Here is a 27,466-nt window from a genome sequence, read left to right on the forward strand (position 1 = left end):
AACAAAAAATTGAACCGGCATTACCAGATAACTAGCAACCCTTTATTGCTCAGTGACTGTTTTTCTCAATGTCTTTATGTCTCAAAAGTGTTCTCTGTCAATTGACTGTTGACGGCTCCAACTACCGGAGACAAATTCCTTGTGTTTTTGGACAGACTTTGCAAATAAAGATGATTCTGATATAAACATTGTACAGATGTTCTCCCTTTCAGTTGGAGAAAACGCAAGCATAACTGCAGCCAGTCTAACTTTGGAAGTGGTTCGAGTGCGCCCTCTGTTGGCAATTGAATGGAACATCGGCTCTAAATTTACTCGAGGTGAGATAAAACCTAAGGTTCTGCACATTGGTGCATAAAAAAAAAAACACTTAAAAGTAATATGTTTGCATGTCGGCTTGCCCATTATCAGCCACCAGACTGTTGGGAATTATGTACGATCTGCAACATTTACGTTCCATCTATGAGGGGCTGTTCTAGACAATTCAGGATTCCCTCTCACACACACTACTGATGTTTTTTGTGTGTGCACAAATACATCTACTGAAACATGACACACTACTGATGCTCATACAAAATACTGAAACGTCACACACTACTGAAATTAGTTTGTCTGATATACTGAAATATGCATTTCAGTTGTGTATATGAACGAAAACATTTCTCTAGTTGAGTTTCAATAGTGTTTATGAGCAGTACAAACACTTATGAAATGTTCTCAAACAAACTGAAAAGGTTTTGCTCGTAGACAACTGAAACACAGTCACAAACACTACTGAAATCTTCTCACCTATCTGTCTAATATACTGAAATGTGTGTGTGCGTGAGAGAGAGAGAGAGAGAGGTAATCTTAAATTATGTCCCTAATGGCACTTCCTGTGCATGTAAAATAATATTATATGCATAATGTCCTCCACATATCAGCCATAATGTGCAGTCTCTGAGTCATAAGGCCGTCTGAGCCTGCTCTTTTGTGGGTGCACAATAAGATAGAACAGTCACATGGGTCAGCAAATAAGTGCAAAAGAGGGATTAGTGCAGTGTTGCAATCCATTCACCCAGAACTCCTACAGTGTGTGTGTGTGTTTTGTAAATTGTGGCTGTAAAACTCTTAAATGAATGGCTGAATGTCCAAAGCAACCAATTTAATTCCTTTCACAGCTAATCCAAAAGCAGAGTGAGCAAAAATACAGTCAATATACTGTATGGCAACGACCAGAATTGAACATAGACTTTGAACAAAAAGTCTAAATAAACTTTACAAAAATACAAAATAAAAAAGCTTTCTGTTGAATGGAGACAGCATCAAGATTTGAATGGTCAATTTAAAGTTTATGAGGGTACAGTGACAAAAGTGTATGATTGTCGATGTACCAATCCTACAACCAACATAGAGACAAAGTCTGCTGATAAAAAGCCAGACTGGCGACTCAGAGGGGATTTTTAATGGCTTGCCTACATTGTTGCATTATGTGGGGCCCACATAACAAATTTGTATCGCTCAACGTGAGTCAACAACCTAAGATATATTCCTTTAACAGTGATCATAATGACAGAAATATTGTACATTTATACAATGCTGTATCTGCTAAGAAACCCCCCTACGTACATAGGAAACTATGGAAGCGCGAACAAACACTCCTCTTCCTGAGGAAGTTGAAACAGATCCAGACTTCATTATATAGGGTAACAATGCCATTGTATGGCTACTGGTTGTGGGTTTGGAGCATCATCTGGATGAAGCTTCCAAACTTGGTTGACGTCACTCCCTCTGTCGGGGGGGAAAAGAACTTGGATGGCAGTTCACGGACAAGCTGCTGACTCAAGCATTTTGTCATCCATGAAGATTGGGAAGAAGAAAACTGAAACAAGAGGGAAAAAAGGGACCAAAAGAATGGACATGTGTGACTTGTGTGCTGCTACAGCTATTTGGGTTCTAGGTAATGGGCACTGGTAGTGTAGTGATTCACATAGCTGACTTTGCTGTAGCAGAATTCCCAGTCAGTGTGCTCTTAGAAGAGAGTAGAATACAAAAATACAACCCCAATTCCAATGAAGTTGGGACATTGTGTTAAACATAAATAAAAACAGAATACAATGATTTGCAATTCATGTTCAACCTATATTTCATTGAACACACTACAAAAACAAGATATTTAATGTTCAAACTGATAAACTTTATTGTTTTTAGCAAATAATCATTAACTTAGAATTTTATGGCTGCAACACGTTCCAAAAAAGCCTGAGAAAGTTGAGGAATGCTCATCAAACAGCTGTTTGGAACATCCCACAGGTGAACAGGCTCATTGGAAACAGGTGGGTGCCGTGATTGGGGATAAAAGGAGCTTCCCTGAATTGCTCAGTCATTTACAAGCAAAGATGGGGCGAGGTTCACCTCTTGGTGAACAAGTGCTTGAGAAAATAGTTGAACAGTTCAAGGACAATGTTCCTCAATGTAGAATTGCAAGGAATTTAGGGTTTTCGTCAACTACGGTCCATAATATCATCAAAAGGTTCAGAGAATCTGGAGAAATCACTGCATGGCGGTAAAGCTGAAAACCAACATTGAGTGCCCGTGACCTTCGATCCCTCAGGCGGCACTGCATCAAAAACCGATCAATGTGTAAAGGATATCACCGCATGGGCTCAGGAACACTTCAGAGAACCAATGTCAGTAAATACAGTTTGGCGCTACATCCGTAAGTGCAACTTGAAACTCTACTATGCAAAGCAAAAGCCGTTTATCAACAATACCCAGAAACTCCGCCGGCTTCTCTGGGCCCGAGCTCATCTAAGACGGACCGATGCAAAGTGGAAAAGTGTTCTGTGGTCCGACGAGTCCACATTTCAAATTGTTTTTGGAAATTGTGGACGTCGTGTCCTCCGGGCCAATATGGAAAATAACCATCCGGACTGTTATGGACGCAAAGTTCAAAAGTCAGCATCTGTAATGGTATGGGGCTGTGTTAGTGCCAATGGCATGGATAATTTGTCAGGGATTTTAAATGTGTAAAGTAAACAATACTAGAGTAAATAACAAACTGGTTCAAAATCTACTTACATGACAGGCACTATTTCAGCTCTAATGGGGATTTTGCATCCCACAGAAAGGACATCACGTGGGGTCCACCAAGGGTCTACTCGCAGAAATTAGAGCGCCTACCTGTGTAGAAATGTTTAAATCTCGATTTGGGACTTATTTTTACACTTTCGCATTTGGTTAAAGCACATCTAGCATGCAACTCGTCTCTCCCCCTGACTCACCCCTGACATCTGGATTTTGGTCTGTTTTACTGCGGCTTCTCCTCTTTTCCTCCCCCATCCTCTCCTGCTCAGCGATGGATTTTTCTGTTTTTTTTTGTATCCTTGATTGTGAAAACTTGGAACTACCTGTACATTTAAAGCCAAGGAAGGGTCAGACAGTTGAGTCCATAAATCAGTCCTATGGGGTTGCCTTAGACCGTGAGGATCAGAGTTCACCTCCATAATGAGACAAATGTTCTTGGCTGATTTGCTCACCACATGGTTTATAGTCCATTCATAGCTTACACACAGAACGGGCAGTTGTATATCCGTTCTCAATGTCACTTCACGACTTGGGCTGAATCATTAACAGAAGTTGTGTTTGTCTGCGCTTTCTACCTCCCCTGAGACGTTTTACACGCGTTGAGTAACTTTACCACACTTCATCCTCCCTTGGCAAGCTGTGCATGCATTTCATGTAATAAGATTAGCTAATATCTGACGTACATCCTCCCTACATGGTCGTTTTCTGTCAAATGACCAAGTCATAAAATTCACATACCTAAATCATTTTAAGTGGTCCTTAAAGCCCTCGGATGATGGCAATCTAAGTGAGCAAAGTCTGAAAAAGAACACAAAAAGCCCTTCCCTCACTATCACCACTAAGGGCATTCTTGAGAGTGCCTGAGATCGCAAACGAGCTAAAACCACATCGCAAGTGATGCAAAAATCACGTGTGAATCACAGTCTTTTTAGTCACTTCTCAACTGAAGTCCTCTCACATTTGCTCAGTCAACTTTAATCCTACACATCAACAAGTAACTCGTCTTCTTCTTAAGGCCCCTGTACATGATAAGAGCCCACATCTTTCAAATTCCACGACGCACAGTGCATAACAAAGACGTTTTTGTTAAAACTCAATAGTGTCCGAGCTTTGATGATGTCATCAGGCGTGCGTCATCCAGAACACTGCAGGAGGGAATGCAGCAACTCCAAAAAGTCTGACTCAAATGATGCATTCAATAATCAGAATCCGAGGTTTGCGGAAGTGATTACGCAACGGAAGTGGCCATTGAGCAAGTTGTCCATTGCTGCTTCTACTGAAATATTCTGATGGGATTATACACAATCACTGGGACACTTCATTGGAAATCTAATAGAACTTTGACTGACAAGTCGTTCGCCGAAGAACATGATTGCCTGAGTCATTTTGGAATGTTTTCAGAAAATAAAAATCAAAATTCAACTAACGAGACGTCCAGTTGACTCGATTCGACCTTTGTGGATTAATTACCATGATCAATAGATGAATGAGTTTTTTTTTTTTTAAATTCAATTCTGAGCAAGTACATTGATATTTTTTGTTGTTATTGTGACAGTAAAAATGAATTAGCCAATTATGCGATGAGGCTAACAATATGTCTGCTTATTATTATGGGTGGAGTTTGCAGGGCCAGTGGTGTACAACTGCACTGTATTGTACTGGGAGCTATTTCTAATATTTTTGTGACCTTAATTAGCCTGGTTAATACTTACAAATAGGAATACGTTTCTGCTCATTTAGACAGGTGCATCTCAATAAACTGGAATATCAAGGAAAACAATTAGCAGTAATTCAATTCCAAAAGAGACAGTGGACGTTTTTATTTATCCGCATTCCAACTATTATTTTATAAGACAGTTATAATATATTCACAACAACTGGCATTAAATGCTGTAGTAGCCCTCTTGTTTCCTAACTTACTTACCACCCCCCCCCCCCCCCCGCCCCCGTCAGTCAGGCATGAGGCGCGTGCATACCTGAGTCAAAGTTACCACAGACACAAGCACGCGCTAGAGTCAGACGCGCAGGTCTTTGCATCGGGAACGTGCGTCAGTGCCTGTGCTGTACAGCGCTGTGCTGAGTCTCGAGTGCGGCTGCATTGAAGAGCTTCAGTCAAGTGGAATAAAGTTGACCATGGAGCACCTCTGGGCGAACGTCGTCTTCTCCGCGTTGATCGTCATTAGTGAGTGTTGAACATTTTCCTCCGCTTGAATTTGTTCGCACTGCGATGCGCATGCTCCGACGTCTGCTCTAAGTTTCTATATTCGCTCGCTATCGCAGAATGTTTCATGGATGGAAATGCAATTTCGGCTAAGTGTATTGTAATGCTGCGTCAGGTAGAAGTAATAAAATGTGACTGAAAAAAAAGTGATGCTTGGGTGAGTTAATGTTGGGGGTAAACGGGCGCGGTTGTGCTGGTGAACGTTCACATTCCTCAACTCTTGTGCCTGTATTGACTTGTGTGGCTCTGACAAATTTCATGTCCTGAGGGCCAAGTTCACATGGATGCACTTCCTACTGTTTGTATGTGGAGGAGCATTTTTGCTTTTATGTGGACACACACACACACTATACAGCAAGACCCCCATCACTTGGGTCGTTGTCAAGCATTTGTGTTGTGTGTTGCCACCATGAGTCAAAGTTGATCTGCTTGTTGAAACTCTGGTGATTCAGCCCCCAAAGAACCCCTTTATTTGAGACCATGAGGACATTTTGTGCCATTCGGTTTCAGGGGATTTTCATCAACTAATACACAGTATAGAATCTCTTCCATCCTGGATTGGTCGCCAGCCAAACGCAGGGCACATATACAGTGGGTACGGAAAGATATATAATCCTTAAATTTGTCACTCTTTTTTTATATTGCAGCCATTTGCTAAAATCATTTAAGTCACTTTTTTTTTTTTACACATTAATGTACACACAGCACCCCATATTGACAGAACAAAACTTAATTGTTGAAATTTTTGCAGATTTATTAAAAAGAAAAACGGAAATAAATATCACACAGCCATAAGTATTCAGACCCTTTGCTGAGTATTTAGTAGAAGCACCCTTTTGAGCCAATACAGCCATGAGTCTTTTTGGGAATGATGCAACACCTGGATTTGGGGATCATCTACCATTCCTCATTGCAGATCCTCTCCAGTTCTGTCAGTTTGAATGGTGAACGTTGGTGGGCAGTCATTTTCAGGTATTTCCAGAGATGCTCAATTGGGTTGAAGTCAGGGCTTTGTCTGGGCCATTCAAAAACAGTCACGGAGTTGTTCTGAAGCCACTCCTTCGGTATTGCACTGTGTGCTTAGGGGTCATTGTCTTTTGAAGGTGAACCTTCGGCCCAGTCTGAGGTTCTGAGCACTCTCAAGAAGGTTTTTGTCCAGGATATCCTTGAACTTGGCCGTATTCATCTTTCCTTCGATTGCAACCAGTCGTCCTGTCCCTGCAGCTGAAAAACACCCCCACAGCATGATGCTGCCACCACCATGCTTCACTGTTGGGACTGTACTGGACAGGTGATGAGCAGTGTCTGGTTTTCTCCACACATACCGCTTAGAATTAAGGCCAACAATTTCTATCTTGGTCTCATCAGACCAGAGAATCTTATTTCTCAGCATCTTGGAGTCCTTCAGGTGTTTTTTAGCAAACTCCGTGCGGGCTTTTATGTCTTGCACTGAGGAGAGGCTTCCGTCGGGCCACTCTGCCATAAAGCCCCGACTGGTGGAGGGCTGCAGTGATGGTTAACTTTCTAGAACTTTCTCCCATCTCCCGACTGCTTCTCTGGAGCTCAGCCACAGTGATCTTTGGGTTCTTCTTTACCTCCCTCACCAAGGTTCTTCTCCCCCGATTGCTCACATTTGGCCGGACGGCCAGCTCTAAGAAGGGTTCTGATCATTCCAAACATCTTCCATTTCAGGATTATGGAGGCCACTGTGCTCTTAGGAACCTTAAGTGGAACAGAACCTTTATTGTAACCTTGGTCATATCTGTGCCTTGCCACCGTTCTGTCTCCGAGCTCTTCAGGCAGTTCCTTTGACCTTATGGTTCTCATTTGCTCTGACATGCACTGTGAGGTGTAATGCCTTATATAGACAGGGGTGTGGCTTTGCTAATCAAGTCCAGTCAGTATAATCAAACATAGCTGGACTCCAATGAAGGTGTAGAACCATCTTAAGGATAATCAAAAGAAATGGACAGAGTTAAATATGAGTTAAATATGAGTGTCACAGCTAAGGGTCTGAATAATTATGGCTGTGTGATATTTCAGTTTTTCTTTTTTAATAAATCAGCAAAAATGTCAACAAATCTGTCAATTGGGGTGCTGTGTGTACATCAATGAGGAAAAAAATTAACTGAAATGATTTTAACAAATCGCTGCAATATAACCAAGAGTGAAACATTTAAGGGGGTCTGAAAACTTTCTGTACCCACTGTAGACACACAACCCTTCATACTCACACCTAAGGACAATTTCGGACACGGTGTCAAACTCAAGATCCGATCACCGATCACAGCCTGTCACATCGGTTTATGTGGCCCGCCAAAGCAAATCATGTGCGTCCACTTCATGTTTCTTGCTAAAATACCAAAATTGCAAATTGTCTCCACTTTTAACAACAATGAGATATTGCAAGCATTTTTTTGTTTTGTCTTATTACCATTGCTTCTTTTAAAATAACTTGAATAACAGTTGAGCAATTTTTACTGGCTTCTGATGAACAGGCCTCAGGTGTCTGAATAACATGTTACATGCTCTTGTCGAAATACGTCGAGGATCAAGAATTCTTCACACACTCTGCTTCTTGACTTGCGGAACTCAGCCTGTTTGAGAGGTTGACCCTCCCTCATGCAAGTGAGCCAGGCCTGATATTACTGAGCTAATGGCGGCTCTAGCTTTCAGACCTGGTTTTGCGGGCTGCCTCTCCTCTCTCACCTCGCCAGTGAGTATTTGCATAAACAATGGGCTGGATCTCCATTACGAAGTTAAAAAGTCAGGTTTCCATAATATATCCCATTAAATTTGCCTAAACGGAAAAATTGGCACATTTTTCTTAGCAAAAAATAAATAAAAATCTCATCAACATCATTGAAGAATTATAATGTAAAAAAATATCTTAACACTTTGTCATCACAACATCAACTGATCAATCCTTTTTTGTTACGCTTTCAATTTGGATTACAGGGGGTCCGTCGGTTTATGTTTGTACCAGCCTATGACATTTCAATGTTAAAAACAGTGATCAGTCGCTAACTTGTGTCACATGGAAGGAGTTGTAACGGTTGCAATGGGTCATCTACGATTGTAATGTAAAGCTACTAGAATGCTGCACAGGTTAAAATAAGACTCTCGCAAATCTTAAAAAAATACAAATAAAAAAGCAAATCCTCAACAAGTTGCACAGGTTCATCAAAATGTTCTAACGTGAGGTCTTGAGCTGAACTGAAGTCCACCCACTGAGGACGTCTGATCTACTCAATCCCCAGACGTTTCATTAGGTACACTTGGTTATCAACTGAATATACTTCTGCTTAATTTGCCCCTTTAATGGTTAGAAACGGTAACATCTTAATATTAAATAATGATATGGCAAACGCTCTATATTAAGGCTTCCTTTTTCTCGTAGCCCACCATGTTTATTCATGTGTGTCTTCCACTAGTTGACAGAATCAGCCTCTCGTACTCCTTCAACGTGGGCACTGCGGGGGCTAAGATTTTCAGCGGTTCACCAGTAGAAGAGTTTGGCTACGCAGTCCAACAGGCCACCAACCACGAGGGAAAATGGTAACAATCATTCACAGGTTTTCTTCAATGACCCGTCATGACTTCCTCATGCTATCAGACATTTCTAAATGTGTTTCACAGTGTTGTTGGGAATGTTGAGGATTTAGTCCAGTAAGTGTAAGATTAGTTGTCAGCACACACTGATTCATCGTCTGGAGGAGTGTCCTGTTTGCTTTCAGTGTGCTTAGAGTGTTCAGCGTCTGAGAAAGCAGACATAAACAATGTTAACTCCATTTTTGGATGTTTTTTTACACATTGGTTCTAGGTCTTGTGACAACCAAGAAAGAGATACATATTTTTTTTGTCTGTATAGGCTTCTGGTTGGCGCTCCTTGGAGTGGTTATACCAAAAACAGAAAGGGGGATTTATACAAGTGTCCGGTGTCAGGGTCCAGAACTAGCTGCGACAAGCTCAACCTTGAAGGTGAGGTGTGGCTTCCGGGTTCAACCTGTGAACCGCACCGGTTACTGCTTTGAATAAATGGAAAACAAATATAATGAGCTTCATTCTAAAAGACAGTTTGCAAATATCCCCACAGATTCCGTCAATATTCCAGACGTGACGAACGTCAATGTCAACATGTCTCTCGGCATGACCCTGACCCGTATGCCTGCAGTCAATGGTTTGATGGTACGCATCTGTCTGTCTATCAGTTACAGTAACAGCATTTTTAAGGAGTCAAATAAATAAATAAATACATAAAGATGAAATACTGTTTTGTTGGTCTGATCATTCCAAACATCTTCCATGAAATGAAAGCAAAGGGAGGAACAGGAAGGAGACTAAACAAGCTGATTCAAAAAAAAAAAAAAAAAAAAAAGGCCTGTTCATTATCTGACTGTCCTCTGGACATCATAGAGGAAGTGGGTTAGATATATGAGGATGCTGAAAAAAAAACATCTCACCCTCTGGATGAGATAGTGGAGTCTTTCATTAGCAACAATGTACAGTAGTAATAATGTTTATTGTAGCTGACAGTTCTTTGAGCCTTGGCTCTATGTACTGTGTGTATTGAGCATATTGTATGCAATGTACTGTAAACAGTGTAAATAGGGGGTGCTTTGGTGTGGTCTACAGTATATATTTCTAGATGTGTATTGATATACATAAAATGTTTTATTCCCCCCCCCCCCCCCCCCCCCACATATACAGGTGCATCTGAACAAATTAGAATATTGTGGAAAACATAATTCATTTTAGTAGCTCAATTCAAAAAGTAAAACTCATTATCTAGATTCACGACACACGGCGGGACATATTAAGTATGTATAATAAATGTGATTTTTTTTTTTTTTTTTTTTATAATTTTGATGATTAAAGCTTGCAGCTAATGAAAACCCAAAAGAAATCACCATCTCAAAACATTTGAAACAGTCAAAATGATTTTGAATAAAGAAATTAAGCAGGAATCGGCCTTCTGAAAGGTATTTCATATTGTTTGTATTTAATTGCGTGTGTATCTTTATATAAGTTGTATAAATAGATATATACAGTATTTGGTCTATACGTATTATGTATTTATCATATATATCATGTTTTACATGAAAATGTAAAAAAAAATTCAATGAAGAGAGCATTAAATGAATCAGAAATACATAAGACATAATGTGGTATAAAAAAAAACAACAACATTGCTTTTCTTTCAAAAAATAAGTACATTTTTCCATGACCCCAAAACATTTGGACAGTAGTGTATACTGTGTATACAACGGTGGGTTTTCACAGGCAACGTGAAATTGTCTACGTGGTGTATATGTACAGCTCTGGAAAAAACAGAGAGCAAAAGAACACTGCACCTTTTTTGGTGTTTGACCATTTTTCATTTTTTGCAAATAAATGCTCTACATGACAATATTTGTATTCCTAATTTGGGAGTAATGTTATCAGTAGTTTATAGAATAAAATAACACTGTTCTTTTTATTCAAATGTACCATAAATAGCAAAATCATATCAACTGATAATTTTGCAGTGGTTACTTCAATTTGTTACAGAGATGTATTATACACGGATGCAACTTGATAAATTAGAAGATCCCAGAAAAGTTCATTTATTTCAGTAGTTCAATTCAAAACGTGAAACTACCTGTATATATGGTATACAGTTTTGAAAATCCTGATGGTTAAATTTGTCTTCCATCTTGTATTGCGGTTCAGATGTGTGGTCCCCTCTGGGCACAGAAGTGTGGCGATCAAAACTACTACCCTGGAATATGTTCAAGACTGAGCCCCCTCTTTCAGCCTCAACCTGCCTTCGCTCCTGCCGTCCAGAGTGAGCGGCCCTACAAGACCTTTTATCAGCATCCACTTTGCCTCATTTTTCTCTGTTTTGCATGTGATACTGCACAGTAATACAGTCGAATCATACTCAGTGTTCGATGTTGTTTGCTGTTTCTCCAGCTTGCGGAGGGCCGATGGACATTGTGATCGTACTGGACGGCTCCAACAGCATCTATCCCTGGGCTCCAATGAGAGAGTTCATTGAGAAACTCTTACCAACGCTTGAAATCGGACCCCAAAACACCCAGGTGACACCATGTTTGGTCCAATGTCACCAAATCCATCGCTGTATCTAGATACTATAGCTAGATGGATACTATGCACGGATAATATAGATCGATCGATCGATGACGCTGCCCTCCAGCACACAACTGCATACACGAGGGAAAACAAATATTTCATCACACTGTGTGTTTGTACGTGAGCAGGTCAGTGTCATTCAGTATGCTGTTGAGTCCAAGATTGAATTCACACTGAACCAGTACAGAACCAGAGCTGAGTTGCTGAATGCAGCATCTAAACTCACACAGATGCAAGGTTCCTCGACCAATACGTTCCATGCAATTCAATATGCCAGGTTGGTGTTGCGGTCATACCTCCATCTGTGTACATCTATGTGCTGTATACATGTTACATAATTGTTTATCAGTGTGTGTGTGTGTTTTTGCTCTTGAAGTCAGTGGGGTTTCAATCCGACCTATGGGGCCCGCCCGAGCGCTTCCAAGGTAATGGTGGTGGTCACTGACGGAGAGTCCCATGACCATGCCTTCAGAGATACAGTCATCGCTGACTGTGAAAAGCAAGGGATCACACGCTTTGGTATCGCCGTAAGTGTCGAGCAACTGCGCCACGTTTCTACCGATGGTATACCCACAGCTGGCTGAAAGGCATCAGCCAACTAAGCGCCTGCTTAGGGCCCCAAGATCACTAGGAGGCCCCCGAGAGCAGTTACAGAAGTAGTCAACAGAGCCTGCAGTTTACGTGGGGTTTTTTAAAGGGTGGAAGTACAGAATAATATAGTAATATATTTTTTCTCATTTCTTTTTTTTTAATCTAAGCATAACATTTTATTATTAACTCATTCACTGCCAGCCTTCCCAGTTAACATGGATATTTGACTTCTAAAGCCGTCAATGGCAGTGAATGTGTTAAAAAAAAGAATCGCTCACCTATTTGTGTGTTAGATTAAAAAAACGAAAATGATCAGTCAAGTTCTTATTTTGCTAAATTTTGGGTGTGAACTAAAAATGGAAAAAAATATGATACCCATATTTGATGGGGTGGTTTGCTTTAGTTCCACTGTCAGTATTACATCTTCATTAGTTTTGCATTATTTCCTGATGTCAGTCAATCGGCTGGAAATCTGTGGCCACTCGCACACTGAACTTTTTAGTCCCGTTCTTCCTAGGTGCTGGGTTACTACACCAGAAACAACATTGACACTGAAAACCTCATCAAAGAAATAAAATCCATCGCCAGCGCACCCATAGAAAATTACTTTTTCAACGTGTCGGAAGAAGCAGCCCTGTCCAACATTGCCGGAACGCTGGGCAACCGCATCTTCAACATAGAAGGTGCTTATTATTTCTCGTCTAGTAGTGTCGTTTCCTCAACACGTCATCATTGATACTCATCCAAGCAGGTCTCTACATGTCTGCTCTTCTCATTCTTTTCATGTTGTGTTTACTATAGGCACAGGAAAGGGGGGTGACAATTTCAAGATGGAGATGTCCCAGGTGGGCTTTAGCGCTCACTACTCCAGTAAAAAGGTACATCAATAATTTTATGACATACTTTGAACCTCAGTGTCAGCCCGCGATAACATTTTACATCACTTTCCACTTAAACCTGGAAGGAATAATGGTGCTTTATGATTCTTGGAATTGTACATTGTTATCAAAATAGCAATCATCCTAAATGTAAATACACACGGAAAATTCTAATTTTCAGTTGGCCTGAAGCAAAACCGTAGCAACAATAATTGTCATGCACTGTCGTTGAATGCAAAATCCAAAATATGACTGTACTGTACCTTATGATGATTTGTATAGTGTGCCTGTTTTTAGTGCTGACTCTGTTAAGTACTGTTGCTATTTTTCAGACAAACATATATTTTATAGTTAATACAGAGCATAGTTCAAATGTGAAATTTGCATGTCAGCCCCTGGTTTTCCATTTAGCAGCCTAGTGGAATTATACCAAAAAAAAAATTATTGGTCTATAGGGCAGTTGTGATTGAGCCCTATGAACTCTACCTAGCAACAAGTGACAAATGTATGCTGCGACAGGAAATAATCCAATTGCCTATGTTTCTCTCCTGTTGCTAAACAGATGAATCTTATAGTTGAAAATTCAAGTTTCCACTAATGTTATTAATAAGGTGGAAAATTACCAGTCAGTTGATTTTAATATTCATTTTAGGTGGCGGAAAATACTACGTTTTCCGTGTTGAGAAATATGCTGTATAACAATTCTTTTAAGAATGAAACATTAAATGCTGTGTAACAACTAACAACTTTTGGTGCACTCCATTTTGCCCTGAATAATCAACAATCAATTCCATACAATGGACAGAATTAACAGTAACGATGAATTACATGATCATTACACCAACCCTAATTTTCCCAAACTAAAATGGTTTTCGAATGCTGTTCGTTCAATTGGCTGTTGCAGGGCACGATGATGCTTGGAGCAGTGGGGGCCTATGGTTGGGCTGGGACTGTCGTCCACCAAATGGGCTCTAAAGTGGATGTTCTCCCTGTCTCAGCCTTTGAGGGAACACTTCAAGATAGAAACCACAGCTCGTTACTGGGTATTAAACATTGCGTCCTTATCGTGATGACTATACTTGTATGAAGTATACACTACGGTGCAAGTATTTTATTTTGTCGTACTTGAATTTCCACAGGTTACTCTGTTAGCACTCTGAGTGAGGGCACGACAGAATATTTTGTGGCTGGTGCGCCTCGCTCCAACCACTCGGGACAAGTCATCGTCTACAGCTTCAACGATCAGGAGCAATTCACTATCATCGATTCGGAGCGAGGGAAGCAGGTACTCCAACTCCATAAATTGACGGTGATTGTTTTGAAGTCAAACATCAGCGAGTAGCGGAGCCCTTTGCTCTTCTAGATTGGATCTTATTTTGGAAGCGTCATGTGTTCGCTGGACGTGGACAAAGACGGGGAGACAGACTTGCTGCTGGTTGGCGCGCCCATGTTTATGAGCGAGCAGAAGAGAGAGCAAGGCCGTGTTTACCTCTTCACCGTCACCAAGGTAACGACAATTCATCAATTCTCAAGAGTATACAGGTTATCCTGTTCAAGGTCAAAAATTAGCATTGGCTAACCAATTATTACGTACAAATTGTTTTTTATTATTCACAACTTAACCAATGGGAATTTTTTTAAGTCTGTGTAAAATTGTTTATTTAAAAATATTTTTTTACAATGCATAAATCAACAAATTATTTAATTAGAGAAAATCATAAAAACATTTAGTTAACCTATTTTAGGAATGGAAATGGATAAAGTAATGCAACAATTCATGCTGATTTAAAATTAAATGATACATTATATATATATATATATATATATATATATATATATATATACATATATATATATATATATATATATATATATACACACATATCATATTATGTTATATTAGTGGTTCTCAACTGTTGTCACCCCGGGACCCGCATTTTCCTATTGTTGCAAGGTCGCGGCCCACTTTCTTAAGAGTTAAGAACAACAAAGAATTGTTTTGGTGTGTAAAAGTAGCCTCTAAAAACATATATGTACAGTGTATTATACTTTTAAATGCTGTTTCAAATGAGTTTGCTGTACCGCCAAAGGCCTACTGCTTGCCATGACGTCCATCAACCAAAGGCTGAGCAGCACTTTATTGATTACAAAATAAACTAGTGGCTGGAGAACAAGGAAGTAACATTTCTTGTCACTTTCCTCCTGCGTTTTGTGTGGGAACTTAGTACGTATACATGTCATTTTTCACCAGCTGTCTGCGACTCACACAAAATTGGTGTCACCTGCTTTTATACTTGAATTTCCATAGGTTACTCTATACCAGTTGAGAATCATTTATATATATTGTATTGTTTATTGAATATTGCCTGTGCTAATTATTAGAATGTATTATTGAATATGATTATGAATGGTTGTTTGTCTATGTGTCCTGTTATCGACTGGCAACTTGTCCAAGGCAGTGGCGGCTGGCCCAACCACTCACCATATTACCGTGAAAGTGGCCATGAAATAACAAACTGAAAATATTTTGAAATGTATGTAACCTGTATCTATTTTTACTATTTTATTTCTATGTCATCTATATTGTGATTTATGAAGCGTTTCCGCATTGGGGGGCAAACATTTTCACCCCATGGACCATTGTTTAAATGAGGACAAGTGCTCAAGAAAATGGACGGATGGACCATTTGCACTCGATGTCCAGGCTAATGAGCACAATAACAAAGACAGTGTGCAATCAAGTTTATTTCAACTGGAGGATGGTATCGTTTTTTTGTTGTTGGTGTTGTTTTTGCTCTGATGCGTGTTATTTTCTGTGTTTCTGTGTTCTCATCTGAAGGGGATCCTGAACGAGCAAGGATTCCTCAAAGGCTCTCCTCCGACTGAGAACGCGCGTTTTGGGATGGCCATATCGGCCATTCCCGACCTGGACCTTGACGGTTACAATGACGCTGTCGTCGGAGCGCCCCTAGAGGACAAAGGAAGAGGTGTCATCTACATCTACAATGGGAGGAAGAAGACATTAGACAAGCAGTTCTCACAGGTAAGTATTTTTCTTGTGGATTTTGCGGTCCTTAAATGATGGCTGCAAATTCCATACGTGACTGGTTGTTTCCTTATTTCCAGCAAATACGCGGCTCTAAAATGGACCCTCAAGTGATGTTTTTTGGGAGGTCCCTTGATAGCGACAAAGACTTGAATGATGACACAGTCAGTGACATATCAGTGGGTGCATATGGAAAAGTCGTCCAGCTCTGGTGAGACCAAGTTAATGACTTGTATGAACAGATTTTAATTAAGAAATTTACACATGGTACTGACCTCGGAGTTTGCCTGTTCTCCTTGTACGTGGGTCTTCTCCGGGACCGCTAGCTTCCTCCCTCCCGCGTTCCAAAAACATGCATGTTAGGTTCTTTAAAAGCTCTAAATTGACCACAGGTGAGTATGAATGGAGGTTTGGCTATGCATTGCAACTGACTCGGAACCAGTCCTGGGTGGACCTCATCTCTTGTCCAAAGTCAGCTGGGATAGGCTTTTCTCGGTAGAAATTGAATAAATGGATGGAGCTCATGTTTTTTTCATTTGTCTTCCAGGTCCCGAGGTGTGGCCACACTCTCAGCCACTGCTTCTTTTGAACCCGAAAAGATCAACATTTTCAGCAAACCTTGTGACGTTAGTGGACGCAAGATGTCGTGTTTCAACACCAACCTCTGTTTCAGTGCAACGTTCAGGCCCCAAAATCCTGTTGGACCCATTGGTAAATCCAGTCAACTTTCTGTTCTTTGCAATCACTTTGATCCCACTATTCACTGTTTAGCTTAGAGTGAGGTGATATTGAGAGTGTAATGGTGGACTCCAAGTTGTGTTCTCCCCTTCTAGATATCGCCTACACATTGACTCTGGATGCCGATTTGCAGGCTTCACGTGTCACCTCCAGAGGGCTTTTTATGGAAAACAATGAGCGTTGGCTTTCAAGGAACGCCAAGATATCATCTACTGTGCAGTGTCAAGACTTACAAGTCTACGTACAGGTAGTGGCTGGGTGGGAATCCATCCATCTAGTTTCCATACCACTTGTACTGTTGAGGGTCTCGGGTGTGCCGGAGCCTATCCCAGTTGACTGAAAGGCAGACTAAACCCTGGACCATTCACACTCTTAAACCATCATTGAACTGGGACTTGAACTCCCACTGAAGTCAGTGGCGGTTTCTGGTACGTGCTACTGTATACAGTATGTGCGGACGCACTTGTCTCAGTATCTGCGTTTGTTACGGAGTGAATATAATTTACAGGGCTGACGAATTACAAAACCGATCTTCAGTGAGAATTGTTTTTATTTTTTTTAAACTTTTATTGTCAAAAGGTACAATATCATAACATTATAACAATGTCCTGAGATTGGGCCTTCATTCACGATTGGGTGTGTTTATTTATTTAGTACAAAAAGTAGTACGGATTTAAAAAATAACCAGATTCTTGTGATTCAGTACAGTCGATAAAAACGGATGTTCGCCTCCCTGACGCACGGTGAAAATGAACAAGGTGATCATTAAGCAGAATACTAACCTTGCTCACGGTCCAAACAAAACGACAGACAGCACGACACATCACAAGTACGTAAAACACACACACAACTACTACTACTACTATACTGCACTACTATTACGACTACTACGACTATGGGAAAAAACAAATCTACATGAAGGGGTCTTGCACAGGGCGCCATTTAAGGAGTGCCACTTACTGCAGTATACTATTACACTGTCAGTGATGGTAAATAATAGTTGTAAATACGACTGTTATTTTTTTTAACAGTTGAGCCTTGGTTGAGCCTCCGTTTTTTAATGTAATTTAATGACATGTAATAGAGAACATTATCGTGAATATGGTCATAGACAGCAATTCTAGTGCCCGAAGGCTTGTGCAAAGTACAGTTCTTCCATACATTTTTATGGAACATTTCCGACCAGCGTCATGTGTTGGACTTGAACAATTTGTCTCTGTGCTTTTATTCAGCTCCGTTTGGAAATGATCCCCTGATTATGTTTGTTTTCCCATCAGGAGACGCCAGATTTTGTCAATTCGGTCAGTCTGAAGGTGGAAATCGAACAGCAGAACGCCGACGCTAACCCAGTCCTTGACGTCTTCTCTTTGACCGCCTGGGAGTTCTTCGTAAGTAGGCATCTTTTTCTTCTTCTTCTTCAGAGTGAAGTTATTTTGCAGACACTCGTGGAAAATAACATAATCCGATCATTACTGTCTTCAAGCACCTGATTGAGTCACATCAGTGCTCACCTTTTACAACAAGCTCAATTGAGATATTGTCGATGCACAAGTGTGCACATCCTCTTATAACTGGGGATGTGGCTGTGTTCAGAATAAACACAATCGCATTCAAACTCATGCTAAATGGGAGTCACCTCCCACCATTTAAAGTGCCTCTATTTAACCCCAAATAAGTTTAAGATGTTCTCGTAGGCTTTTCTTGATTTTTTAAATTTTATTTTATTGATTGATTGATTTATTTTGCTTTCTCACAGAAGCCTAAAGGATTTGTGGTAACACTGACTTTCAAACTGTTCATATGTCCGTCCACCTTGTCTAAGGCCCCAGTTCTAGCTGAAGAAAAACTGAAAAAATGTGACTGTTGCGTAACCAAGTAGGCCACGTTTGGCTGCATTTTGACATCTTTCAGATTCCCTTCACTAAAGACTGCGGCTCCGATGAGGTGTGTGTAAGTGATCTGGTGCTGAGTGTTAAGACCGACACAAAGGGGTCCAGGTGAGATTCCCACTTCCTACTCGAGGCATACAGTACACTGACTATATTTTTACTTTCTCCCACTGGTTTTACGACACCAATGACTGGAGTCGGTTACTTAAAAAATGTTTCGTTTCAAAGTTTAACTATGAGGGTTGCTCAATCCTTAACCCCTGAAACCAAATTGTCTAGGCTTTGTCCATTTAATATCATGTTTGTATGGTGTTTATAGTCGAGCTGGCGATAACAGTGGGCCTTCCTACAGAATTTATTACACCTGGATTCACTTGTCTAGTGCATCCACATTTTGTGTGACCAAAACAAAGGTCACATTTTTTAAATGTAATTATTTTATTCGTGTACATATTTTGTGAGTGTATAACATTGCTTGAAATCCCAACGAGGGCCCAAAATGTTTATGATGATGGATGGGTGTTTTCTTTGATTGATATTGGAAAATTGGTGATTATTTGCTTTAGTCAATTAATTGACTGTTATTTATTTACGGGGAAAATGTGTTTGGATTTCCAATTTTTGCACCATTTAGATGGCTTCCATTGCATCCATAATAGCATGACCTTATGTGTTACAGCTCAGCTCCTTTTCTGGTCAACACCAATAAGCGGGAGCTGTCATTCGAGGTCACAGTGAAGAACAAAAAAGAAAATGCCTATAACACTCAGGTGTTGGCTACATATTCAGCCAACCTCTTCTACTCTTCTGTATTTCCTCCTGTAAGTAGTATAGTTTTCTATGTATTTGTCTGTATTATTATTATTATAACTATCCATCCATCCATTTTCTACACTGCTTATCCTATTATTATAACTAGAAAATGCAATTTCTGTAGAAACTGCTGGGTCAATGTTGAAAAGGTGGCGCTGTAGTAAAAGGCTTTAAATGTTATTGTTTTGTAGGAAATGGAAAATGTATGCCGATAAAAATGTTTTTTAAAATGCTGCAATTTGTGCTAATATAATGAGAATTGTTCAAATGCTAATAGCTGGTATGTTAACATATAGCGGGATAGCAACCTGAACAGATAAAGTGCTGAGGCAAATTGATAAAGGTTTTACACCTCTCCCTGTATTCTGTTACTATTTCTACTGCGAATTGATGAAATGCTAACATCCTAACAGTTGCTATGCTAACATATGGCAAAATGCCAACCTGAAAACAATGGCCCTCCACATAGTCACAGTTTGGTATTTGCAAGTGTACCAATTTGCTGTTTTTTTGTTTTTGTTTTTAAAAAAAAAAAACACTTATTTTGCGGTTGTTGTTTTTTTTTTCCGGACTTCTTTTTTGTAATTATTTAAAAAAAAAAAAAAATTTTTAATGCCAATTATAAGTCAGTTATTTGCAGATTTTTGCTATTCGCTGTCCGGCCCTGTCCCCATCCTCCGTGAATAGCAGTGATCCACTGTACATAAAGCGCTAATGTTCTGAAGAGCTCAACAGTTTAGTACTCGAATGGTCGACAAATGTGGAAGTACAATTATTATACGGACTGAATCTTTTACAGACAGAAGGAGTCAAATGCACTTCAACGCAAGAGCAAACTGTTGTTTGCCAAATGGGATACCCGGCCTTGAAAAAAGACCAAATGGTGAGTGCATGGAACACACTTTTCGTTTTGTCTCTCAGATGAGCTTGTCTGCTCAAACGTGTGCTGTTTCTTCCCAGATGAAATTTCAGCTCAATTTCGAATACAACCGCAATCATCCGCTGAATCGAGCCAAGGTCCAGTTTGTGGCTAAAAGGTAAACTGCTGGCAATAGTGAATGGGGAAAATAATACCTCTCTAATAATACCTTATTTGACCCTAAATCCATGCTACGTTGTGCTTTTTGCTCATTTACAGTGACAGTAAAGAGCAGGTCCCCACGGACAACCAAGTGGACATGTCCATCCCTCTTCAATACGATGCAGGCATTGTTTTATCCAGGTGATTTTTTTAATTTGTATTTTTAATACAAATCCCTTACATTTTACAACAAAATATGATGGGGAAATGGTATTATGAACAATTTAGCGAGGTCATAATCACTTCTGCTGAAGTTCATAACCAAAACATTGCCTTTGATAATATACTGTATGACTTTAATTTCCTGTTTTATTCTTGGCAGGAAATCAAACATCAACTTCTATGTAGCAAATTCAACCACTGCGCCCGAAACAACGGTGAAAACATTGGATGACATTGGACCGGAGTTTAACTTCACTGTGAAGGTTCAATGAGTGGATATATACTGCACATTACAACAGTCCAAATGTGACTTCTTCAAGGGCATCACTCTACTTTGACTTGATTCATTTCAAAGGTTTCAACAGGCAACTTCCCAGTCAGCCTCCTCTACCTGACCATCTCTCTGCCAGTTAGCACCAAGGGAGGAAACCCACTACTCTATCTTACCACTGTGGAAACGCAAGTTGTGAGTATCTGGGTCTATGAAATATCAGTGTCATGAACAGCCCCATCCAAAACAATACCGTTCCATTAATAAAACCTCGCGTTAGTTGGTCAGTCACTTACAGAGCTGGGGAGACCAGCCAAATATTGTACTGAGTAACTGGTGAGTAACCACAGATTTTAAAATTTTGTTTTAATCATAGAATGAGCATCAAATAGACAACAGTCTAAAACAGAAATGTGCAACTTCAGATATTGCCCAACAAAATCACTTTAACTAAAACAAGAATAATTTAAATCTTTATTAAATAACATAATTTATGGCAAATTCAGGCAGAAGAGATTTTCTTTCCACTCCTGAAACAGCAAGATAAGGTCACCAGGTTAATAAAATGGCAATGTTTTTTCTCAAGTTCCAAGTGGAATTCTTGTAGGCTGAAATGCTGACATCCATACACAGATGACAGCACATGGCATGGCTGTTCTTTTTCCATCCATTGAGCCATTTTCTATATAGTCCGTTATATAGTTCCACTCAGTCCGTCATGCAGTCGTTTGACATCCATTGCAAGTGTTGTATCACATCCCTAATGTGAAGCCAATTGTTTTTCACGTGCAGGGCAGTTCTCTCGGCTGTGATTCCAGCGGCCTGGCGGACCCACTGAGGATCGGCGTCAAGGACTACCAAGCCTCCTTCACTGAGGAGAGTCTCCGAGGCATCGAGAAGCTGGTTGGTCGCCATGCAAAACTTCATAACTTAACTTACCTGAACTAACTGATTCTTCAAATGTGAGAGCCTTGATTGTGCCGTTGCAGGATTGCCAGAGTGCAAAGTGCGAGAGGATCAAATGTCTCCTCAAAGACGCTGCTGTCACAAGCGACTACTATGTGAACGTTAAAACAAGAATTTGGAGTGGGACATTTATTACGGTATTTATGATCATAAACTCATGTTGTTCCATGCTCCATCGTGGTGGTGATTTTGAAGCTCACCTTGTGTGTCTTTGTTTAGGCGGCCTATCAGACCACTGAACTGATCTCCGCCGTTGATGTCGAGAGCTCCAACCCTGATTTATTCATCATCCGCCTCAAAGAGCTGCCGGTAAAGTCACTTGCCATCATGTTCATGAATTCAAGATCGACATCATGTAAGAGGAGACTTTTTGTCTGGATGTTTAACAGGTGGTGGTCACAGTGAGTAAACCGGGAGCGACGGGCGACGTTCCGGTGGGAGTGATTGTTGGCAGCGTGATCGGTGGGCTGGTGCTACTGGGCCTGGCTGTTGCTCTGCTGTGGAAGGTCAGCTCATGTCGACACTTAACAATATCACTGATTTCTACTGCTAACATAGCTCACGCTGATGCTTGTTTGAAAATAGCCTGGCGGTTGGTTTGTTTGGTAGTTGCTTGGTTGGTCAATTTCAGTTAGCTTTGTTAGTAGTTGCAATAAGTCAGGTCGTGCGTTTGTTAGAAAGACACTCAAAGTGACACACAGTGAGTTAGTGAGTTAGTGGGTGAATTAGTCACTCGGTTGGTCACTTCGTTGGTTAGTTAGACACTCAGTTATTTATGTAGTCAGTTAGTTATTATTTCAGTAAGTCAATCAGTCTCTTGGCTAACTAATGGCTGCTTGTAGAAGTGCATGAAATGCTGTGCCTCCATGCCAGTTCATGTTTCTGCTGCCATCTAGTGGATGTATAGCGCGTTGACTGCTTTTCCCTAACTTCAATGCAGAAGTATCACAATGTAGTAAGACAAATACCAATGTAACATTCTTTGCATTTTGTGTGAAATATAGATTCCCAGACATTAGCTGCTGATATGTCATACTGATTGTGACATTTTGACATTGAGATTCCACATTAGTACTCTACTGAGTACCAATCTAGATAACTTTCGTGTAGCTTTTGCATTGGATCTCCGAAGAAGCCTCTCTGAATTCAATGTGTGCATTTTCTTCCCTAGTTTGGATTTTTCAAAAGGAAATACCAGCAGCTGCAAAAAGATGCAGACGCGCAGAGCCACGCATACGAGGATGAGGTGTTGTGAGGTGCCACCACGTCAACAAGGTTCCACCGTCATTCTCCCCGGGTTGTGTGTGTCCCGTTTGCACACCGGTACTTCTCAAGCACACTGACCAACAGAAGCTCTCTCCTTCTTCCTGTTTGGTCCTTTTGCACAGTTGCTTGCATGTGTGAAGAGACTTTTGTTGTTGTTGTGTTAATATGAGAGGAAGAAAAAAAAAAAAAAAACATGCAGCAAGATCTTATTGTTCCTTACACGTTTAACACTGGTGTTTCGTTTTGTAAAAAGAATACTTGTGCAACACCATCAACAAGTATTATGAATATACGGTATTCTAGCTCTTTTTTTTTAGGCTCAGTTGAGTACAAAAAAGGTGGTGAGCTGCATGCATAAACTACTGACATGACTTAACACTCAGGGCTGTTTCTTGCTTTTGGACTAATTGAATATTAGTGGCGGAATAGCGGTTAGCACATCTGCCTTTGAACCTCTGTCATGGGTTTGCATGTTCTCCGCTTGTTTGTGTGGGTTTCCTATGGGTCCTCTGGGTTTATCCCGCATTCCAAAAAGCACGCCTGTTAGATTCATCCAAGACTTGAAATTGTCCATAGGTGTGAATGTGAACATCAATGGCTTCAGGTAATTGCCCCGTGCGGCTGCATATATTGCACATGCCAGAAACCGTCGCTGATTGCAGTGTGAGTTCAGTTCCCATTCAGTGACAGTGTAAATGTGAGTTGTGTGTCTCTGTATGCGCCCTGCAATTGGCTGGCGACCAGTTCAGGGTGTACCCCGCCTCTCGCCCAAAGTCAGCTCGGATTGGCTCCAGCGCACCCACAACCAAAATGACGTCAAGCACTACAGACAATGGATGGATGGTTGAATCTGTAGTGAGAATTCAAAATGTAGAATGTACGTTTGTTTCTTTATATTTTTTTTGCTGTATATAGTGTAAAATGAAATTATGGTTTAACTTTTATGTGTGAATAGTTTCCTGTCCTGTCCACAAGTGATATTTGTGTATGTATGTGTTCATTTTGCAGCTTTAAAACTGGATGTTCATAAATAGGCAATAGGCACCAAGCAATGGTGCAATACTTATAATAGTATCACATGTGAAAATTACCTAATCCAAATAAGTCAATGTGTTTTTTTGTGTGTGTGTGGTTTTTTTGGGTTTTTTTTTTACATTTGTAGCAAGCCAATAGTGGTTTTGTAACAAGAGAGCGACATCTGTATGTATTTGCACACTTTTACCACAAGAGAGCAGCAAGATCTAAATTACTCGTTGATCTCCCTCAGCATTTTCATCATGAGACCAGCGTTAAATGACTTGACACTTTTTTTTTTCCCTTGAACAAGCAGAATTAAATTTCATTTGTGATTAGATTGTCTTCCCTTTTTCTCCTTATTAAAGAAAATATACCTTGAATATTCAAAGAACCTTCATTTGTCCTTGTCATAAAGTATATGTAACTTTTACTTACAGATAACATTAATAGCATTTTGAGATGAATGTTTTGGGTTAGATTGTCCTACAAATGGTTTTAGAATATGTGTGTGTGTGTGTGTGTGTGTGTGTGTGTGTGTGTGTCTGCAGCAGGGTCTTTAGCATCCATATATTTGACTCTATGGAGAATTGTAATGTGTATATTTAAAATTTTTCGATGACAGGTACAGCCACAATTCTGCATGTAAATCCAAAAATAATGCACATTGTCCAATTTTAGTTCATTTTTGATTGCACTTTTTTTTTATTTTTAAAGTTGGGGGCTTTTACGAGTCCGACTTACTGCCGGATATGCGGACCAAACTCTCGTCGTACAGGGACCGAACAGCCCGTATCAGGGAGTTCGGTACCCCATACTCCCAAAGCACCCCCCACAGGACCCCCAACGGACACGGTCGAACGCCTTCGCCCCATGCACCCTCGAGGACCCTGCCAAGGGTGTAGAGCTGGTCCACTGTTCCACGGCCAGGACGAAAACCACACTGCTCCTCCTGAATCTGAGATTCGACTTCCCGACTGACCCTCCTCTCCAGCACCCCTGAATAGACCTTACCAGGGAGGCTGAGGAGTGTGATGCCCCTGTAGTTGGAACACACCCTCCGGTCCCCCTTCTTAAAAAGGGGGACCACCACCCCAGTCTGTCAATCCAGAGGCACTGTCCCAGATGTCCACGCGATGTTGCAGAGGCGTGTCAACCAGGACAGCCCTACATCATCCAGAGCCTTGAGGAACTCCGGGCGAATCTCATCCACCCCTGGAGCCCTGGTGGTTGAGGCCTCGGTGGCCTCAACCCCAGAGATAGGCGAGCCCGCCTCAGAGAACCCACACTCTGCTCCCTCACGGGACTTGTTTCCGATGAGGGTTGGACTGCGCCAAGACTGCCCTTTGTCACCAATTCTGTTCATAACTTTTATGGACGGAATTTCTAGGCGCAGCCGAGGTGTAGAGGGGATCCGGTTTGGTGGCCTCAGTATTGCATCTCTGCTTTTTGCAGATGATGTGGTTCGGTTGGCTTCATCAAGCCGTGAGCTCCAACTCTCACTGGAGCAGTTCACAGCTGAGTGTGAAGCGACTGGGATGAGATTCAGCAACTCCAAATCTGAGACCATGGTCCTCAGTCGGAAAAGGGTGGCGTGCCCTCACCGGGTCGGGGATGAGATCCTGCCCCAAGTGGAGGACTTCAAGTATCTTGGGGTCTTGTTCACGAGTGAGGGAAGAATGGAACGGGAGATCGACAGGTAGATCGGTGCAGCGTCTGCAGTGATGCGGACTTTGTATCGATCCGTTGTGATAAAGAAGGAGCTAAGCCGAAAGCCAAAGCTCTCGATTTACCGGTCGATCTACGTTCCTACCGAAAGAACGAGATCCCGGATACAAGCGCCCGAAATGAGTTTCCTCCGCTGGGTGTCCGGGCTCTCCCTTAGAGATAGGGTGAGAAGCTCGGTCATCCGGGAGGATCTCAGAGTAGAGTCTCTGCTCCTCCACATCGAGAGGAGCCAGATGAGGTGGCTGGGGCATCTGATTCGGATGCCTCGTGGACGCCTCTCCGGTGAGGTGTTCCGGGCACGTCCCACCGGGAGGAGACCCCGTGGACGACCCAGGACACGCCGGAGAGACTACGTCCTTCGGCTGGCCTGGGAACGCCTCGGGATCCCCCCGGAAGAGCTGGTTGAAGTGGTTGGGGAGAGAGAAGTCTGGGCGTCCCTGCTAAAGCTACTGCCCCCGCGACCCGACCTCGGATAAGCGGTAGCAAATGGATGGATGGATGGTGCTTTTATTTTTCTTGTGGAATGGCTTTCAATGTTTTCCAGACGGCTTCATTTGAATTTGATCTGTAGTGCTTCATGAATCTTATTAATGGGATCCAGCCAACCACACAGTATTTCTTCCTATTTTCTAAGGAAGCTCCAGATAAGTGAATAAAAGTCTCCCACTTGGCATCAACTAAGTTATGTTCATAAATGTCTACATTTGATTGACACTGTCAGAGAGATTTTTCATTCATCTCCAAGTTTATTACTGTGGTTGTAAAACTACACTACATCATACTGAAAGCTGTTAATAATTTTACCAAGCTATGTCAGTATGATGTGGTGCTGCAAGCTACACCCCCAATTAGTAAGCTTGTGGTTAGATCAGTACCTGTCACGGCAATCAAAACTGAGCGTTAACAGTATAATCTTGTTCCCCTCCAAATAACCTTCTGCAGCATTTCTCATCTGGAAGCCAATTGTTGCTTTAATGAGCAGCTGTTGAGCGTCTCTCTCTCTCTCTCTCTCTCTCTCTCTCTCTCTCTCACACACACACACACACACAAACGCACGCCACCACACACTCAGGGGAATTACTATTTGCTATGTACTATTGCAAAAGTCAAACTGGGAGTGATATTGATTGCATTGCATTTACCTTTCAGAGAGGCAGCCTTATGTTATTGTGCAGTTTTCTGCAGTTTGTTTTACAAAAAAAGATTGTTCATTAATTAATAATTAATTAATTCATAATTAATTCATAATTAATTAATTAATTTGGGTGGCATGGTGGCCGACTGGTTAGCGCGTCAGCCTCACAGTTCTGTGGACCCGGGTTCAATCCCCAGCCCCGCCTGTGTGGGGTTTGCATGTTCTCCCCGTGCCTGCGTGGGTTTTCTCCGGGCACTCCGGTTTCCTCCCACATCCCAAAAACATGCACGTTAATTGAAAACTCTAAATTGCTCGTAGGTGTGAATGTGAGTGCGAATGGTTGTCTGTTTGTATGTGCCCTGCGATTGGCTGGCAACCAGTTCTGGGTGTACCCCGCCTCCTGCCCGATGACAGCTGGGATAGGCTCCAGCACGCCCGCGACCCTAGTGAGGAGAAGCGGCTCAGAAAA

At 41.3% G+C, this 27,466-nt stretch overlaps 1 protein-coding gene across 1 annotated transcript; it reads left to right on the forward strand.

Moving 5' to 3' along the window:
* The first annotated feature begins 5,055 nt into the window (after positions 1-5,055).
* itga2.2 (integrin, alpha 2 (CD49B, alpha 2 subunit of VLA-2 receptor), tandem duplicate 2) lies at positions 5,056-24,497 on the forward strand. Its single transcript, XM_061672087.1, has 30 exons — positions 5,056-5,245; positions 8,719-8,842; positions 9,156-9,265; positions 9,381-9,472; positions 10,997-11,111; positions 11,240-11,367; positions 11,548-11,696; positions 11,796-11,946; positions 12,528-12,693; positions 12,812-12,888; positions 13,793-13,931; positions 14,028-14,173; positions 14,252-14,395; positions 15,728-15,931; positions 16,015-16,145; positions 16,482-16,645; positions 16,768-16,919; positions 17,950-18,060; positions 18,584-18,669; positions 19,241-19,382; positions 20,174-20,257; positions 20,335-20,411; positions 20,513-20,596; positions 20,778-20,880; positions 20,973-21,083; positions 21,681-21,791; positions 21,878-21,991; positions 22,074-22,163; positions 22,244-22,360; positions 23,026-24,497. The coding sequence occupies exons 1-30, from the start codon at positions 5,197-5,199 to the stop codon at positions 23,107-23,109; spliced, it is 3,555 nt and encodes a 1,184-aa protein (XP_061528071.1). The 5' UTR covers positions 5,056-5,196; the 3' UTR covers positions 23,110-24,497.
* The last annotated feature ends 2,969 nt before the right edge of the window (positions 24,498-27,466 follow it).

This window comes from Phycodurus eques, chromosome 3 (assembly GCF_024500275.1).
Source record: "Phycodurus eques isolate BA_2022a chromosome 3, UOR_Pequ_1.1, whole genome shotgun sequence".
NCBI lineage: Eukaryota > Metazoa > Chordata > Actinopteri > Syngnathiformes > Syngnathidae > Phycodurus > Phycodurus eques.